This window comes from Musa acuminata, chromosome BXJ3-9 (genome assembly GCF_036884655.1).
Source record: "Musa acuminata AAA Group cultivar baxijiao chromosome BXJ3-9, Cavendish_Baxijiao_AAA, whole genome shotgun sequence".
In the NCBI taxonomy this organism is placed as follows: Eukaryota; Viridiplantae; Streptophyta; class Magnoliopsida; order Zingiberales; family Musaceae; genus Musa; species Musa acuminata.
Window position 1 is genome coordinate 10,297,811 of NC_088357.1, and position 14,697 is coordinate 10,312,507.

At 37.4% G+C, this 14,697-nt stretch overlaps 2 protein-coding genes across 7 annotated transcripts; both read left to right on the plus strand.

Moving 5' to 3' along the window:
* The first annotated feature begins 257 nt into the window (after positions 1-257).
* LOC103998010 (MADS-box transcription factor 23) lies at positions 258-7,668 on the plus strand. 6 transcript variants are annotated; one of them, XM_065168112.1, is made up of 9 exons: positions 258-415; positions 500-734; positions 2,042-2,120; positions 6,311-6,372; positions 6,655-6,754; positions 6,843-6,884; positions 6,966-7,049; positions 7,118-7,290; positions 7,379-7,646. In XM_065168112.1, exons 1-9 carry the CDS (start codon positions 367-369, stop codon positions 7,404-7,406), a joined length of 852 nt encoding a protein of 283 aa, XP_065024184.1. In that variant the 5' UTR covers positions 258-366; the 3' UTR covers positions 7,407-7,646. The 6 variants fall into 6 exon arrangements, 4 of the variants coding, with proteins under 4 accessions (XP_065024184.1, XP_065024185.1, XP_009417648.2 ...); XM_065168113.1 differs by having other exon boundaries at positions 259-415; positions 7,130-7,290; XM_009419373.3 differs by having other exon boundaries at positions 276-415; positions 517-734; positions 7,379-7,668.
* An 803-nt stretch (positions 7,669-8,471) lies between these two features.
* LOC103998011 (transcription factor HBP-1b(c38)-like) lies at positions 8,472-14,489 on the plus strand. The gene is made up of 11 exons (XM_009419375.3): positions 8,472-8,638; positions 8,738-8,796; positions 8,894-8,982; positions 9,063-9,239; positions 9,319-9,396; positions 9,487-9,546; positions 12,317-12,394; positions 12,492-12,549; positions 13,426-13,697; positions 13,789-14,037; positions 14,214-14,489. The coding sequence occupies exons 1-11, from the start codon at positions 8,616-8,618 to the stop codon at positions 14,358-14,360; spliced, it is 1,290 nt and encodes a 429-aa protein (XP_009417650.2). The 5' UTR covers positions 8,472-8,615; the 3' UTR covers positions 14,361-14,489.
* The last annotated feature ends 208 nt before the right edge of the window (positions 14,490-14,697 follow it).

The following is a 14,697-nucleotide window of genomic DNA, read 5'->3' on the forward strand; positions in this document are numbered from 1 at the left end:
CACTCTTAGTTTACTGAAATCGATAGTGACTCAAAATTTTCTTTGACTAAAAATAAATTATCATGTCCAGTCCAAATATTAGAGAACAGGGAGCGGAATCTCGTGGCCCCGCCACGCGTCGGTGATCCATAGGGCAGGCGGTGTCAGAGCTACCCAAAACAACATTGGGTCGTTCTCTCCGCTGTACCAGACGCTAAACGACACCGTCACAAAAGCTTGCAAAGGAATCTCACTCACTATCCTAGTATTCAAATCTCCAATCTCCTATCTTGAACGTGGGGAAGGGGAAGAGTGTGTGTGTGAAGAAGACCTCTCTCTCTCTCTCTCTCTCTCTCTCTCCTTTCTATTTCCATATTAGATATATAGATGATGGAGGAAGAAGGGCTGCCGCTGAAAGAGATTGCATCCTCACCAGGTAACAGAAAGATCATCGTCGTCATTGTCCCCCCTATTCTCTTTGATTCTTTCCCCCCTTCCATCTTGAGCTTACCCTTGGCAGATCTGATCGAGGTACAGTTCCGGTGGGTAGAGGGAGACATAAACTGGTGGATAATGGGGAGAGGAAAGATCGCGATTCGCAGGATCGACGACACGACCAGCCGGCAGGTGACCTTCTCGAAGCGGAGGAACGGGCTGCTGAAGAAGGCCAAGGAGCTCGCCATACTTTGTGACGCCGAGGTCGGCCTGGTGGTCTTCTCCAGCACCGGTCGCCTCTATGAGTTCGCCAGCACCAGGTTCTGTTTCTCTATTTGTATCCCTTTCTTATCATCTTCTGATGGGTAGAAAGATCTTTCAAACCCATGCATGCAAATAGGAACGCTTGGCTGAGGCCTCGATCTATGAGACAATTCTAGGTGCTGTCACTGATTCATCATCCGATGACCCTAGGTATTTCCCTTCTTCCAAGGTACAACCACAAAAGTTTTGTGCTTGGCGTTCCTCCGACTATCTTCTCTTAGAGTAACGTCTGTAAGCCGATACAAGGAGGACGACGCATTTTGCTTTCTAAGACTAAGCTTTGTGGTGGAGGCTGTGCTTGCCTCGGACGATGGTTTAATACCTTGATTCGGATTGAGATCGCAAAAAAAGACCACATATAGCACAAGTGGACGATATTTTCTGTGTCCCCCAACCTATCTGTAAAGTGACTGAAATATATAACATCTGTTTTCTTTGAGGTTTAGAGTACGGAAAATTTTGATTGTTCAAACCCCCTTTAAACTGGAAAAATGATCAATTGATCCCAGCATGTAACATTCTTACATTCAGAATTAGCCACCATTCTTCTTCATTAGAACAATTTTATGTATCTCAGATTTTTCCAGTATACATGAAGTTTGAGGAAGTCTTGCTTGCCTAAAGCTGAAATTTAGAGTTGTAGATGGACAAGTCTACCTAAGCAAGTTGCTTTGGAATTTCTTCCACTGTTAGGCGCATTTGCTCGCTGAAAGCAGTGGATTCCATGATTGGAAGTTATATTTTTGGTGATCTATTTGTTCAACATCATAAGGATTAGCATATATTTAGATCATCAAATCTCGTTCATTGGAACTGCACATTTAATGCAATCTTCTTCTCGAAACCAAGATGGTTCATGAGCTACTTTTGATCCATTATAGCAGAAGCGTTATCGTCTCAGTATATTAGCTGAAAGTGTGACTCATTGATCAATCTAAGAGATTGACATTCCTTCATTTTATTGGTTCAGTGACTATCTTTTTTGGGAGGTAAACTCACTTTGTTTTGACTGTGTTGGACAAAGATGGAAGGATCTTATGAACGACCGTCTGGGCTTTTATTACCTCGTATCTTTATTTTACAGGAAGTCAAACATTATCAAGCATTAGATTATTGATTTAGTGAAAATAAAATCTAAATGTTTCAATTTTTTAAAATTTTGTATTATAATTTTTTTTTTCATTTTTTTGGTACTTCATTGATTAAATCTGCCTCTGTTGCCTAAGTGGACTTCAGAACAACAGTTACTGAAAATGTTTATTTTTCATGTTTGAATCAAGCTTACATTTTTTCTAAATATCAGCATGGAGTCTGTCATAGAACGATATAGCAAAGCAAAAGAGGAGCGACAGCTAGTCATGTCTGCCGCTTCTGAGGTTAAGGTATGTCGTATCTTGAGCTTTGGTTCATTTAGAACTACACTATTAATTTCACTTGTCGGTATCCAGTTGCAAATTACTCCAATTGACTAATTATGGTATACTCTTGAACAATTTAGTACTTTTTCTAAATATGATAAATTAAGTTTTGGATTGCTCAAATATGCTCTTCTTTAAGAAAATACGACATTTGGAAAATGTATGATTGGAGATTTTCTGTCAGTTAAGTTCAAAAGAAAAAAACTTTCTGCTTAAAAAAAAAGATAAAAAGCTAAATTTTTATTGGCAAACTAAAAATTGAAAAGTAGTATCATATTTATCCAAGTTGTAGCCATATTCGTTTGTATTTGGTTTTTCCTTTTTTTTTTTTTCTGAGGCACATCAACACCTTCATGAAATCAAATTTGATCAATAAGAAATCATGCATAACCAATCGAATTTGATCTTGAATTGGTGATGGTCGTAACCTCAAAAATCCCAGTCCGTATCAGTTAGAACTTGTCTAGAAAATGATTGTGTTGGATCTAGTGGACTAATTAGCCTAGATAATGAGCAACAAGTTAAGAATTGGTCAAACCTAGACATTACCGACTCGATTCAATTAGAGCTAAGACTCATCTGGTTTTGATGATTCAAAAACATATATGTACAGAGGGTTAAAGTACACGAGATAATGAAGATGGTGATTAACAGGATAAAAGAAAGGGAAGGAATAATGTACTGTCTGATAGGAGAAAGGGAAGAAGCAGGTGATTAAGAACAAATATGGTAGGAATTACATAAGATAATGAAGATGTCGAGGGTTTGTAGGTTTTCTACAAGAAAGCAACCATGACAGTAATACTCCTTGGAGTGTCTCGATGATATAAAACGAGATTTCAAGATGTCATTCATCCTCAAGTTCTAAAACAAGGATTTAGAATTTCACTGAGATTTTGCAGTTGCAGAGTCAAAAACTTGACTCTACATGAGCTCGACAAGATGATCGAGGCGTTCTCATTGTTTTCCATCATTTTCATAAATTAAATCTTGCTATAGCTTTGTAATTTTCTTCTGAAAACATGCTCACTGGGCTTTACATTTTACCCCAAATTTGACATTCATTCTCTACAATCATTTGTGTATATGGCAATGTGACGACACAACCATAGTGCTAAGATACATATGACCATTTGGTCGGGATTGGAAGCATAATTCTGGGCTAAACCGTACCTTATCTTGATAATCATCCTGTAAGCTAGCATAGCATTTGACTATCAATGTGAAGGGCCCTATAATTGAATCTCACCTTCAAGTAAATAAAATTACCTAAGGAAGGATTCAAAAAAATTTCTGCCAATACTTCAAATAACTTATCATTATTCAGATTATTTAATGAAACCAAATAATTTAGTTAGCAATGATCTTGAACTTGCTATATCTCCATAAGAAGATCCACCTCCACATCTGGTTTAGTTGGTTATAATTTTTCTAAAAGAGTCTGGCCGAATGACCTTGATTATCAATAACAAGATCCTTGAACAAATTCTTAACCTATGACAATGTAGTTCTAAAAGAACCAATTTAAGTGATAATAATTTTCTAAAGATTGAAATACTATAATAAATGTAATAGTGCATTAAAAGTTGTTTTGAGGAGACTAGTTCAGTGATTTCCAAATATTATAATATATGTATATACATTATATGATATTTATATGTATATATATATATATATATATTAAAGAATAAAAAAGAAGCTAGTTAAAAAAAATAACCAGCTTCTTTTTTATTTTTTTCTATTTTATTTAATAATTCAGTGAGTCCATCTTTTGAGGTCTCATTTATTCATACATACATTGTGACACCATAGTTAAAATAAATCCTATGCTAAGTAGATGGAACAATCCGAGGGTAAAATTTTTACACTTTCTATAAGGAAAGAAACAAGGATGTTTGAGGAATAAAATTATGAAATTTATATTTATTAAAAATATTTATATGTGAGAGGTGAATAAAGATAAATTAGAGTATAGTACGGTATCACAAAGAATTGTAGAAGACGGGTTATATATACTAGGTTTGATTCGTATTAAGTTTTTGTATTGAGCTGATATCAAATTTGATACATATTAATCATTTAGATTTATTATGAAGTTTTTAATAATGCTTGTAGGAAAATAAAAACCTTAATGTAAGTGATTGATAGTTTGTAATTTTGTATCAGATGGTTAGATTCAAAATCATGTGACCATAGTTTCTTGAAAAAAAAAGGGCACAAATTAACCCACTATTTTTCTTTATTTGACCTCTTTGTTTCAACCCTTCTGATTGCTTAACAATCAGATCAGAAAGTTGGACTGTTATAAGCATGCAAAGTCAAACAAATACTTATAGTTTAAAACAATTTCAGGGTGTATACACAGGAAAATCGAAAAAAACCTAAAGATTTGTCGTCTAGTTGGCAAAATAGATGTTTGATAAGTGATATTTTATTGGTCGACCAATCCCTAGCCAATGACTATGACCATGTTAATAGTATTTGCATCATTCTTTTTCCTTTCTTAAGCATAGAACGAAGAAACCAGAGAAATAAACTTGTTTCGTAACCATGTTATTGTCTTTTATTGTCGAGTAGCCAATGAAAATAAAATATTTCCATTTCCTTTTCCAAACCATATTCATTGGATGACCTTTTTCCCCAAAGAATTACCTCAAATTGATGGCTGTTTAGATCGAGCTGATCGTTTGTCCCATCTGAGATATCTGCTCTCTTCAACTTGAGGCATCATAGGCACTTTAAGCCACCATTTATTGACCGGTAAAACAAATGGCATGTACATTCCTTCCAGACCAGATTCATGTGCAAAATATGTGCATGGAATTAGTGGGCATATAAAGCGAACTAGGTTTCAAACAACCAAGAGTTGAACCTCCACAAGACTCCTTCAAATAACAAGAGACTGCCATCAGTTTCGTCCTCGGTTTGGTCCTCTGTTGTCAAAGTCAGGGGATAACCTGGTGTGGAAATAGGGAAAAAGAAAGAAGGAGGAAAGAGAAAGAGAGCTGAATCCCTATGCTGTTGGAGGACCTTTCATTTATAACGAAGGATTCCTAATTTGCACTTAGAAAAATATTTACTAGATCATTGATCCGAAGAATATTTTTCGTTATCATTAGTAATACCATGATAAGACATAGGTCAGGTTTAACTATATGTCATCATCCATTATATGTCGAAGTCTAAGAGTTAAGTTTCTATGGAATGGATAATTTTGTTCTTATCAAGATCTTATCCTAATAATATAGGACATCAATCGACAAGGCAAGAATTAATTTAATTATTATGCCTCAATTGGATTTTAGATTTGAGTTTCAAGTAATTGCGGAGAGTTTCAATTTTGTTTATAATTTGCATGTTTATTTATTACCATCAGTCACCTAAATGCTCTCTAGTTTGATCTGCAATCAATTACCTTAAGTAATATCTGGAGAGGACATTTTTCCACGGTTACCACTCAACTTGGAATCTCCAGCAAAGGACATATCCATCAAGATATGTTCAAGAATAGTAGTTAAATCTGGGTCACAAATGTTTTTTAGAGCTCCCTGTTGTTATAACTAAGTGCACAAGGAAAGCTTTTAATCCCAATCAAAAGATATCAAAGGATATGCTGTATTGAAAAAGCAGCACATTTATATCATATAATAATGAGTTCAATTAGACAAAAAGATCGTTCGGGTCCAACTTCAGCTTACAAAGTTAATGTAGTAACGATTAAGATTCACAGAGTAATCATTAATGTAGTAATGATTAATAAAAATTATCAACTCTTTAAATCTGCATCTGCTTGTACAGTCACTGCGTCTGCTTCAAGATGTAAACGCAAAAAATGAGTTACCTACCCAGAATTAGGATCATCACCTTTAAAAGCATTGGCACCACAGGAAACAAGGAGACAATGACCAACAATACGAATGCCATAATAAAAAAATGATAGGAAATCAAATAAATTATAGCCAAGAATACTGACTGTAGCATTCATAAGTAATCTTTTAGCATTTACTAGTTTCTTAACTAATCTGCAACACTTCATTGTTATATTTCATCTCACAGTTCCATCTCAAAATAAAAATAATGTCTTCAGAGCTTAGCTCCTGAACTGTGAATAATACATATCAACATTGTTTGAACCTTGTGATTCTACTCATCAGTTTTGGCAAAGGGAAGCAGCAAGCTTGAGGCAGCAATTGTATAACTTACAACAAAATGTGAGGTATGATCACCCTATAAACTCAAATAGATACATTGTCACTTAAAATCCATTTTGCTAGTAGAATAAACCGGGGTAATTTTACTGACAATTATATATTTTTTCCTTTCATGGCTCCAAAAATGATTATATATGATTATTCATGCATCCATCGTCCTGAGAATTACAACCAAAGGCTACTAAAAACCAATTTTAAAACTGCATGTTTCATCATTATGGACGTTATAATGAGGAGTTAATATCATGAACATCACATTTCAAATTTCAAATGAATTTTAACTGCAGGCAATTGACGGGGGAAGAAATTTCTGGTCTTAGCGTTAAAGATCTACAAAATCTAGAGAACCAACTCAGAATGAGCGTACGTAATGTCAGAATGAAGAAGGTCCTGACTGTCTCCGCTCGCTCGGTATCTTATTTTTTGCTTTCTTATAGCAGCTGTTCTATATGATGTACACAAGTTTTTTCTACAGGACCAACTCTTGGAAGAAGAAATACAAGAACTGGATCGAAAGGTTACAACAAAATTTTGCTCTCTCCAATATGTTTAGCATTCTATATTCATTTCACCAATGCTTATGCTGTTTTCACCGCAGGGAAGGTTTATTCACCAAGAAAATCTGGAACTATACAAGAAGATAAACATGATTCGTCAAGAAAACATGGAATTATACAAAGAGGTACCAGACATAAAAGCAATTTCATCCCAGGAAAGGCAACTTACTGTCTAACACGTTACTCATTCAAGAATCAATGTCAGGTCTATGCAGCAAAGGACAAAAATGGTACTGACAGAGGCTCAATTGCACCATATGATTTCAGTATCACAGATGAAGCAGCATACAAGCCCATTCATCTTCGATTAAGCCAGCCACAGCCGAACGCAGACGGAATCAAAACAGAGCCGCCTCCAAATCTAAGGTAACTTTCGTCACATAAAAAGTAGGAGAGTGCTGCGTTACACATTTCTTATCTAACTATACAACTCACAACTGCAATTTTGAAGCAGACTTCAGCTACACTACAGAGATGGTTAGTACGTCTATTATCTCAACGCTCATGTTTGAAGTCCCAGGCGAGTGATCTTTAATTACGTGAAAGTGCAGCAGTGACATCCCAAAATAGTTTTTGCCACTTATTATGTGAAAAATGATGTGTGCGTGATTCTAACAATGATCGATTTAGTAGGAAGGGTGAGTGTTTGCTTATTAAGATTGTTTAATTTATGGACTCGTGGACACTGATATGATGTTGAATACCTTTCACTGTTGAACAAATTGAGAACCAAATCCATGATCACATACCCCTACTTAGCTGTACTACGCAATGTAATCAAAATCTTGTCAGCCCCCGAGCAACGAAAAGAGTTCGTGTCCAGTAAATCTCCCACCCCCCCAGTCTTCTGATCCGAGGTGGCCGTGAGTGTCGTTGGGGGGGTCCACCTCGCGTAAGAAACTCCCTTGGTACGAAGCTTCAGTGCGCACTGCAGCTCTCTTCATGAGAACCTTTTGTCTCAACGCTGCAGCAGCTGCTGCTGCTGCATGCTGCCCAACCTGCCCTTCTCAACCTCGCACAGTCTCTCTCTGTCGCCTGTCATGGCACGCTTCACAGGGCGCCCAGATGTTCCCCGCCTCCCGAGGCGGGGCGGTCCCATCGGCAGAGCTCGGCAGCGGCCGTACCCGCGTCGCGAGGGGGTCGCACACGTCCCGCGCTCGCGGCCACCGCCCGTCCGACGCACCCCACGGCACACACAAAAATACGCCCCAAAGGGGCCTCCGTACCGATACGCTGACAACCCCCGAGCTCGAAAGCGATCCGCTTGCAGACACCTCCAGCTTTGTCATTATTGTTCGCAGCTGCTATTATTATTATCACTCCTTCAGAGCTGTGTTCAGACGATATCTCCATTATTTCCACCCACATTCCCATGCAAGCTCATTATATACACATATATCTACTGCACTGATCTCTATAAAAGCATAACTAAAAAGGTTGACGTGATAGGCACCCTGGAAATCGTATTTAAAACTGATAGATAAAGGATGGATGGATGGATGGATTGATGGACTGATTGATGATCTCGCTGATGCGACACCGGAAGTCTCAGTTTAGTGAGAGAAAGGAAAACAAGGAAGCTGCCTTAATTTCTTGTTTGTGTGTATTCTCCGTTCCTACTTCTCTGTGCAGAGAATGCTGAGCTCCCATAGTCTCCTCTTCCTCCGCTTCCCTTCGTCTCTTCCGCTGCTATGTACTCTTCTCATCTCTACCGGTACCGTACTTAATTCCATGTGTATTGAATCAGCTGAAGTAGCACTGGTTTGAAGCAAATGACAGTGTTTTGCTTTTATGCTTTGCTTCCTTGTTTCAGAGGAGAACAGGTCCCGTCTGGATTCAACATCGGCGATGCTGTTCTCGACCTCACCAGAAGTTTGTTGCTTCTCTTATCCTGGTCCTGCAGCTTCATCCTGAATTACGACGGGGATTGATGCCTTTCTCCTTTTGTTTTTTCTGTTCCACTCTGAAGGTCCCATTCTTAGTCCCAAGAGCTCAAGCAATCTCACTGCTGTCAATTCCTCACCCCTACACCTGCACTTTGGGGCCATAAACCATGCGGTGTTTATCGTCACCTCTTTTTCTTTTAGTGGGCATTGTTAGAACGCGACGTGTTTTGTGATGTAATTGTCTTGTAACAGAGTATGGCATCGCTGGACGTGGCTGCTCCGACGGCGGCGGCAGCGACACATGTGGATGCTGGCAGGATGGCGTTCTCGAGAGGACAAATTGAGAACTGGGGCGACTCTGCGATGGTAGTGAGCAGCCCAAGAACTGATACATCAACCGACGTCGAGATCGAGGATAGGACTAAGATGGTGGGCATTCTACCATCCTGTTTTACTCTTCTAAGATTGACTTTGTACGTTTATGGAATTCTTTGTTGCTGTTCCACAGTTTGGTTGTGTTCAGCAAGGTGCTATTATCTGTGCGGATTCTTCTGCAATGTCAAAGGGGAAAGCAGGGGAGCAAAAGGTGTCTTAAACGTCAAGTTGAATTTATTTGTATTGCTTGGGTTATGTTAGAATGAATAGTGGATGATGCTTTCACTAATTTCTGATGCAGACACTGCGTAGACTTGCTCAAAATCGTGAGGCTGCACGAAAAAGTCGCTTGCGGAAAAAGGTTTTTTTTTTCTTGCTCTAGGCAATTTTCTTTTTTTGCACCTTAAAGAGTGTAATCATATGTGATACCTTATTAGTTTATATCGCATGAAATTTAGTGTGTTAGCCTCTCAAAGATTGCTGTAGCCAAAGATGTTAGTTGGCATATCCGTAGCAAGTTATTATTGGTTTAAGTTTCACTGATTGTTGATTGCTAGTTGCTACCGGGCATACTACGATATGAAAGTGAAGCATAATAATCGCTGTTTGTTGTATCCTAACATCAACTTCATGCATAGGTTTTCCTTTCCAAAGAGTATGGCAATTGTACAGACCATGTTTAGTGTATTTTTAGTTAAGAACTAGTACTTGTTTCTCTGTGTTTTGTCATTCGAAATGGACACTATCAGCCTTTCATGCAGTGAAAGCAGTCCTGTTTTAAATCAACGCCTTTTAGTTTATTGTAACTTTTCTTCTAGTTGTAGGTATATATTTCTGTTGTCTTCCACCTCTGTTTTTCTTTTAAAAAAAGAATGTGACCAAGCAGCCTGCCGAAAATTTTTAATAGAAAAGATTAGTAGAAAAAGCAGTAATCATTGCTACTTTGCTAAGCTCACATGATCTTTATACCACGGAATAATGCACTGTCAACTGTGCTGTATAATTTGACATGCATTCAAGTTATCATCTATTCCCAAATAGCAAAATCTCAAGTATTCCTTCGTGGGTCTGCATGGTAGATGACATGCAAGTTTTCAGCTGGTCCTTAGTGTGTGGTGTAATTTAGCTTCCAGGAGTGCATAATTGTACAAGTGTTGGGCTAAGGTACTACTTAACGGAAAAAAAATTAAGCTGAGGTTATTATTTAAAACTTTGAGTGCCTTGTGTTCACCCAATTGCGAGTCATGTAATTTCCAAATTCGTTTTTATTCATTCTTCTGATTTTTCTACAGAATACACGCATCTTCCATCAGTACAACTTTGCTACTAGAACCAGATTTTGTGTAGTAATGGTTGTGTAAGAATCACCACTATAGTTTTATAGGGCACACCATCTAGCTTAACACCTCAAAATATGTATCTGGAGACTTCTTTCAAAAAGTCAAATTTAGTGAGCTATTAAAGGATACAATATAAACTTTTTATTTTCATTGTTGATGTGGGACTGACTCTCACGTGCCATTCATGCGTTGAGTTTATTTTTCGCCATTTGATTCACTTTTCGACTCCAATGACCCCAAATTATGGCTTGAATATGCACTAGCCTAATCTGTTGGTATTACATATTTAAAGAAAATTAAGCTGAGGTTATTATTTAAAACTTTGAGTGCCTTGTGTTCACCCAATTGCGAGTCATGTAATTTCCAAATTCGTTTTTATTCATTCTTCTGATTTTTCTACAGAATACACGCATCTTCCATCAGTACAACTTTGCTACTAGAACCAGATTTTGTGTAGTAATGGTTGTGTAAGAATCACCACTATAGTTTTATAGGGCACACCATCTAGCTTAACACCTCAAAATATGTATCTGGAGACTTCTTTCAAAAAGTCAAATTTAGTGAGCTATTAAAGGATACAATATAAACTTTTTATTTTCATTGTTGATGTGGGACTGACTCTCACGTGCTATTCATGCGTTGAGTTTATTTTTCGCCATTTGATTCACTTTTCGACTCCAATGACCCCAAATTATGGCTTGAATATGCACTAGCCTAATCTGTTGGTATTACATATTTAAAGAAAATTATCTGGAATGAGAATAGTTGATCGAATCATTCATATGAAATAAGGGGAATATATGTAACTATTGAAGTATAAATGCGAAGTTCTTAATAACCTTGTTGTCTGTAATCTGTACGCTCAATGTTAAAATCTACCACAATCCTTGGTGCATTTTCCTTCAAAAAATGTAAGGAACTGAAGAGCATCACATAAGTACTAATTTGCAGGCTGAAGATATTTAAGGTAATTATCAGTTTTTGCAACATATAGGCTAGCATGGATTAGTAAAAAAATTATTTAGCAGATAACTAGCACATCTATGGCCAAGTGTGCATCTTATCATGTTGCAAAGAGGGGAACCTATATTTTGAATCATTCTCACTGTCTCATTTTCTTCGATATTGTTTGCCATGCTTTATAATGTTGACCTTCAATTTGAAATGCTGACATTATAAAGAAGTATTGTGGCCTCAATCTAGATTCAATCGTCATCATAGGAAGCTAGCTCAACTCCTCTGCCTTTGCTCAAATTCATTCTATGCAAATGTATGGCACATGTTGCAGGTGCTTATAATAATGTGTCATTATTGATCTATCTTTGATGCCTTTATTTTCCTATAGGGGAGAGTGAGAGACAGACCAGGTGGAACTCAGCTTCATGTACTTGTTTGATTGATGCCAATGATTTTTACAAAAGATAACTAACATAAGACGTTTGTTTTTGTTTATATCATGCAATTTTGATGAAAATAAAAATATTCAAAATAATGAAAATTAGCCAGAATTTTGGGTTTTTCTTCTTTAGAGTGATGTTTCTGTATTTTATCATTCCTACAGATAATGAACTAATGTTATGCCCATAATACATAAGATATTAAATGAATATATATCAAAATGATTGTTTCTAAATCATGTGTTGATATCTGAGAGTGCTTCTTGGTTTCTGCACCAAGTTGACAATATATGTGCATATGTATTATTAACTCCTATTGTTTCATTGGTTCTTTTGGTTTCCCCTTTTCATTTGGAAGTGCATGATCTAATAATAAGAATGGTGCTTGTTATAGGCATATGTTCAACAGCTTGAAAATAGCCGCGTAAAGTTGATACAACTGGAGCAAGTTCTGCAGCGAGCACGCCAACAAGTATTCCTACTATTATCATCTCTCTCCTCTTGGAGTCTTTAAACTGAAAATTGGTCTCTTTATGAAACGTCAGTCTCATCATTCTTCCATCGTGCAGGGCATTTTAATAGCAAGTGGATTCATGGGTGACCATAGTTATTCAATTGGAGGAAATGGTTTGTTCAAAATTGTTTTCTTCCTCTTCTGCAATTGTGGTGGTATTAGGAATTTATCTGAATTTATGATAGTTTCATTCTGAAATTTTAATAATTTTATCTTTTACATATTGTCCAAACTTGTTCTAGTTGGCTTTGTTAAAGTGTAATTTACATTCTGTATCTTTTATTGCATTATTTCATGTTTTCTTTTTCTTGATATGTGTGCTATGCTCAGGAAAGATTCTAACTCCTTGAAATATCCATGGTACTTAAACTTTGTATGTCGGTGGGCTGGGTTTAAAAGCAATTTCGTGATCTATGTATGATAGTTTTGGATGAATCATCAAAGTTGTGTCCTCCAATGAACTATTGTCACTCTTCTGGATCATATAGTTTTTGTGATGAATCATACTGATCAATGCTAAAAATGAATATATTCATCTGAATATCTTTTGCATTATGTATTGTAAAACTAAAAAAAATGGATATCTGATGCATTAGATGACGAGCAATTTAAATGCAAAATGGTAAAGGACAACAGTTGTAGGTGCTCTAGAAAATTTCTTTATCTGAAAGGTCTGATGTAAATTGCACATGAAATGGAGTAGGATGTGTGGGAGAATAAGTGTAGGGTCCTCTTGGAAGAACATTGGACATAAGTTGTAGAAAATGATGGAGCTGGGGTACTATGTCACTATTGCTTAATTTGCTAAAGCACACTAGTTTATTATTATGTATTAGTTGTGTCTGAGGATTTATTCTTTTGTTATTCCCGGAGTCACTTCTCTTCTCTCTCATCTTTTCCCTAGTCACATCTGCCTGCTGTAACCCTTCAGTTTCTATTTGTCAGTCAGCCATCTTGATGTTGATGCTCTCCTTTGAACATTGCTTCAGGAGCCTTGGCATTTGATTTGGAGTATGCAAGGTGGCTTGAGGATCACCAACGAAGGATTAATGATCTTAGATCAGCTCTAAACTCTCAAGTCAACGACGATGAGCTGCGACTTACTGTCGAAACCTTCATGGGACATTATGATGAAGTTTTCAGACTTAAAAGCATAGGTATAAAGTCTGATGTATTTCACATACTTTCAGGCATGTGGACAACCCCTGCAGAAAGGTGTTTCATGTGGTTGGGTGGATTTCGATCATCTGAGCTTCTGAAGGTATTGCATTTCTCTCAAGAATAGGGTGAGATGTGTAGTTCCAAATTTTGGCCTAGCGGCTGACGTCATTCTTTGGTTCAATGATCTGCAGATACTCGTGAGCCATCTTGAGCCATTGACGGATCAACAGCTGATGGGTTTGTGTAATCTTCAACATTCATCTCAGCAGGCAGAGGATGCCTTGTCGCAAGGGATGGAAGCTTTGCAACAATCTCTTTCTGAAACCCTTGCGTCTGCTTCTCTTGTTCCGGCTGGTGGTGCTGATAATGTTTCAAATTACATGGGCCAGATGACTATTGCTATGGGCAAGTTGAGCACACTCGAGAACTTCCTTCGCCAGGTATCTTATGCATGCCTTCTGACTATGAACAGCTGCTCTCTCTACGTTAGTTACATGCAGCAGTCAAGTAAATACTGTGAAATGCATGCTTTTGCTGTGATCTTTTGCATCGACACGATATTATGTTTTCTTTGGAAGTAGTTGTGAGCTTTGTAATGGTATTCCATCTTTGCTAGGCTGATCTTTTGCGGCAACAGACTCTGCAGCAAATGCATCGAATCCTAACAACACGTCAAGCAGCTCGTGCATTACTGACCATCAGCGACTACTTCTCTCGCCTGCGGGCGCTAAGCTCATTATGGTTGGCTCGCCCGAGGGATTAAATACTGCTTTGTGAGTTGAGGACGTGTGACTTGTAGGCAATTTTATCAATCGCCAATTACTTGAAGGATTTTCTACTAGTGTGATGTATCTGTATATGATTGTTGAAAGACAGATCATGACCTGAAGTAATCTACAATATTTACTCCGACAAATGGAGTGTCGTTGTTGGCTGAGAGATATGTAAAGGTGGTTTTCTTGGTAAGAAAACAGGTTTGATTACATTACTGTTGTATCAGTCTTGAAAATAGTTCAAAGTTTTAGGGATCCAAGCAGAAAATGCTGAGCAAGACAACCTGATCTCAACTTTCACTGGTTTCCATGTTATCTGTAAGCTGT